Source organism: Bubalus bubalis, chromosome 23 (genome assembly GCF_019923935.1).
Source record: "Bubalus bubalis isolate 160015118507 breed Murrah chromosome 23, NDDB_SH_1, whole genome shotgun sequence".
NCBI classification, from domain to species: Eukaryota; Metazoa; Chordata; class Mammalia; order Artiodactyla; family Bovidae; genus Bubalus; species Bubalus bubalis.
This window is the reverse complement of record NC_059179.1, coordinates 17,607,172-17,611,453: the sequence shown is the minus strand read 5'-3', so window position 1 is coordinate 17,611,453 and position 4,282 is coordinate 17,607,172. Positions and strand designations below refer to the sequence as shown.

Genomic DNA, 4,282 nt, shown 5'->3' with positions numbered 1-4,282 from the left:
CTGAAGAACAAAAAATTAAAAAATTATACATTACATCTAGTCAATGAAAAAACATGGTTCATTACAATCATACAATTTTTAGGAAAAATTTTGAGAAATACATACACATATTTAAAAATGAATACAATACAGAATATAATGCACATTTGCCTATGAACATTTTCCACCTTACTCTTAAGTGGTCTATCAATTCTAAAACTACAAACAAAATTAACAAAATAGCTATGTAAACATTCAGCATGGCACAGAAATGAATTGCATGAATTCAGCCTTTATTTGGCAAACTTGTCTTTCCACAGATATCATTTTTGTGCTACCCCAATTGATGTGGGAAACTTGTTAATAACAAAACCTCCTACAGCATTTAAACACAAACATTCAAATAAAAACAATTCTGATCATTTTTCTGATGCATGGCAGAAGACATACATAATAAAGTGTTAACCTTGAAGGAAAAACATTCTCTTTACCTACATACCCTTTCTTTCTAGTAATCTTGAGTTTGGTCTGAGACTAACATCCTGCAAATAAATGAGGTCTTCTCTGGCCTCTGCAGATATATTGGGAGAGGGGACTTAGGCTGAGGGTTCCCTGAGGATGAATTTGGGGTTTTTGCTCTCTGCTTCTCTGGGAGTGATTCAAGGAGCCCCAGTGCTACTACAGTGGGAGAAGTGAAGCTTCTTTTTCTTACTTTAACCTCATATAAAATTGCTCTCATGAACCTTTGGAAATCTATCCTTTGATTAAAAAATAAGTTGTTATGTAACATTTAAATAAACTATTTGAATACTTTTCTCAATGAAGTGCAGAACAATCAAATACAATAAAGTACAGTGTTTTCTACTTAGATCCCTATCCACTCTTTCCTGAGGCCCTGGAGGGGTCTCCTTGGGGCACCACTGTAAAAGAAAAGCAGCAGAAAGTGCCAGAGGCAGAATGGGGAGCTGCTCATTAAGTTAAAGAGGACTCTGAGATTCGGGTAAGACCTTTATCTCCCTTTCTCACAAAATTAGGAAAGAATTTAGGTAGTGTTTCCTGAGAGTCCCTTCTAAATACTTGGAGGTGAAATGACTTTAGGTCAGTAGTATATAAAGAGAAAACTTTTAAGAAGCCCTCTGAAGCTGTCCTTAACCCAACATGGCATATTTCCTTCTTATTCTTAACCAGTGAAATAATCTTTTATCTCATGGGTTTCTATTTGAATAACTCCTGCCTGGAATTCCATCAGAACCATCATCAAAGTTATCAGCCTCACTTTAGTAATGACAGCATTCTGTAAGGCAGGGTTCTCATTCTTAACTGGTTAAGAGAATTGCCTGGGAAGCTTGTTTTAAATAATGTAGGTTCTGGAGCTGTACTCTCAGAGATCCTGATTCAGTAGGTCCTGGATGGGATATGGGAACTTGCATTTTCAATAAGCTTTCCAAGTGATTTTGATGGAGGCGGTAGAGCAACACTGGCTTTAGAAAGAGGCCAGAATTGTTTCTTTCCCAGAATAAACCTACTGTAGACAGTGACCCCAGGAGCCAGACTTTCCAAAGGGTCCTCCTCGATGAGGTCTCTGATGAGGAGGTCATTTATACTTGTCTCCAGAAACTCAGGCAGTGAGTCTTGTCCCCTACTCTATAAGTGAGCCAAAAATTGGACTCATGCTTGTCTGGAATTGAGGATAAACAGAAAAATCCCAAGCATCAGAAACATCTGTCTTCTGGTTGGGGGCCCATGTACCATCTTCTCCTTCTATCTTTTTCCTTTTCACTGATGTCGAGCTAATGAAGCCAAATAGACCCACACAGATAATATGTTGTTTGGGTAGGGGTGAATGTACACAGCTAGAGCAAATTCTGTCTGTGGAAATTCAGAAGAATGAATTCCAGTTTGATACACAGCATCAATGACTGACTGTACATCAGTGTATGGCATCTGGATAGGAAATCCTGTGACCTGGACCAAAGACAATAATACATAAACCCACATTACAATCATGTAGGTGGTTGGGAATTACTGTATGAAAAGGGATTACAGAAGCCTCAAAGAAATGGAAGTCATAAAATAATAATAATAATAGTTATCATTTTGTGGGTGTTTACCAAGTTCTAGGGGACTTCCTGGTTGGCTCAGCGGTAAAGAATTTGCCTGTGATGCAGAAAACACAGGAGACACCACAGGTTCACTCCCTGGGCCGGGAATATCCCTTGGAGGAGGGCATGGCAACCCACTCCAGCGTTCTTGCCTCGGAGAATCCCATGCAGAGGAGCCTAGCAGGTTCCAGTTCATAGGGTCACACAGACTTGGACACAACTGAAGTGACTGAGAATGTATTATGTTCTAGGCACAGTGCTAAATACTTCACATATATGATTGATCCTCAGACAACCCTTTGAGGCAGGTTTTGCTATAACCCCACTTTATAGAGAGAGCAGCAGAGCCAGGTCTGTCTAATGCCAGAGCCTACACATTTAACATTCCACATACCTGCACTTTTTCTGCAATGGCAAAGTGCCAACAAGGAAAATTCTTGGTCATATAAATGATTTAAAAGAGCATTTTGGAAGAATTTATTTCACATTGATTTACTTTATATTTATTGATATCTATGACAGGATTGGAGAAGGCAATGGCACCCCACTCCAGTACTCTTGCCTGGAGAATCCCATGGATGGCAAAGTCTGGTAGGCTGCAGTTCATGGGGTCGCTAGGAGTCGGACACGACTGAGTGACTTCACTTTCACTTTTCACTTTCATGCATTGGAGAAGGAAATGGAAACCCACTCCAGTGTTCTTGCCTGGAGAATCCCAGGGATGGGGGAGCCTGGTGGGCTGCCGTCTATGGGGTCGCACAGAGTCAGACATGACTGAAGCGACTTAGCAGCAGCAGCAGCAGCATGACAGGATTGGGCTTCCCTGGTGGCTCAGCTGGTAAAGAATCCTCCCCCAATGCGGGAGACCTGGGTTCAGTGCCTGGGTTGGGAAGATCCCCTGGAGAAGGGAACAGCTACCCAGTCCAGTATTCTGGCCTGGAGAATTCCATGGACAGTACAGTCCATGGGGTGGCAAAGTGTTGGACATGACTGCGGGACTTTCACTTTCATTTCCTCTGATGACAGGATTAAAGGATATGGGACATGGGTCTCATGTAAAATTACCTATTAAAGAATTTACAAAGGACAATCATAAGCTGCTTTCAAGCCTCAGATTGATTACTTTTCTGATCTTTAAATCTTTTCACGTGCTCTTCCCTTGTGACTGCATAGTACACTATCCTTCCCTAGTTTACTTAATAAATTACACTGCAGTTACATGTTTTCTTATCTAACAAGAACACTGTCTCTGTGAATGCTCAAAATGTTATCTGTCTCATTTACTGTCATAACCCCAAGTGAATGGCACAATGATTGCCATATGGAATACAAATAATAGTTAACATTTAGTAAGTGTTGGGTGCTATGGTTAAGCAACTCAATCCTTACCACAACCACAAAATACCTAACTATTTTTATCTTTGTTTATCTTGTGCAATAGGATAAGAACGTATAAAGAAGTTGGGTAATTTGGTCAAAGTTAGTGAGTGGTTGAGCCAGGATTTGAACCCAAGCTGCAGGATTCAGTCTAGATTTATGAATCTGTGTTATTAAACAGCAGATAATTTTACAAAGGAACTCTAAGTTTAAAACCTTGGCTTATACTTAATAATACTTTGCTTATCTATTTACCCCCTAATTCAATTAAAAAGAAAGCAAAACAAAACAACTACCTCCCTATTCATGAATAGTGCCTGCAGACCCCTCCCTGGCAGCCTAAGTATCAACTTTCAACAAATAGCTTCCTTTCCTCTTCCCAAGGCTTTCTCTCGGGGACATTTTCTGATCTCCAAGATGGAAGAGGGAAGGAATATCACTCTTGGGAGGCTGGGGCTTCCAAAAACTACTGCAAAAATTCATAGGCAAGAGGAGGTGAGAGGATTCTCAGAACTCAGGATTCTCAGAACTCAGGGGAAGAAAAGAAGGACTTTAAAATACACCAAATGCCTACCATGTTTGATTATGGACTTGAGTTTGATAGGCCTTTTTACATGAAGGATGATGTCAAACGTGCTGGTGAATATACGAGAGGAGGTTAAAACAGAAGTCCAGGCTATGATGTATAAATTTGAGAATACTTTGCATATGGAAGGTATTAAAGCTTGCCTGAAGTCCTCTTGCCCAGAACCAAGGACAGGGAATCCATCCTATTACTACCATCTAGAGATCATTTCTTAGTTTCTTAGTTGCAAGTCATTTCC

The 4,282-nt window shown here is 40.3% G+C and overlaps 1 protein-coding gene across 10 annotated transcripts in view; it reads right to left on the bottom strand.

Moving 5' to 3' along the window:
• Positions 1-4,282, bottom strand: part of CC2D2B (coiled-coil and C2 domain containing 2B) — a 107,836-nt gene that overhangs the window by 115 nt on the left and 103,439 nt on the right. For 9 of the 10 annotated variants that reach the window (XM_044935264.2, XM_044935258.2, XM_044935255.2 and 6 more), the window contains one exon: positions 252-1,944. The exons of the other annotated variant lie outside the window; for it this stretch is intronic. In XM_044935264.2, coding sequence (XP_044791199.1) covers positions 1,756-1,944 — 189 coding nt within the window. In that variant the 3' untranslated portion in view covers positions 252-1,755. Of the gene's footprint in view, positions 1-251; positions 1,945-4,282 lie in introns of those variants that run through there. 10 annotated transcript variants of the gene reach the window in all.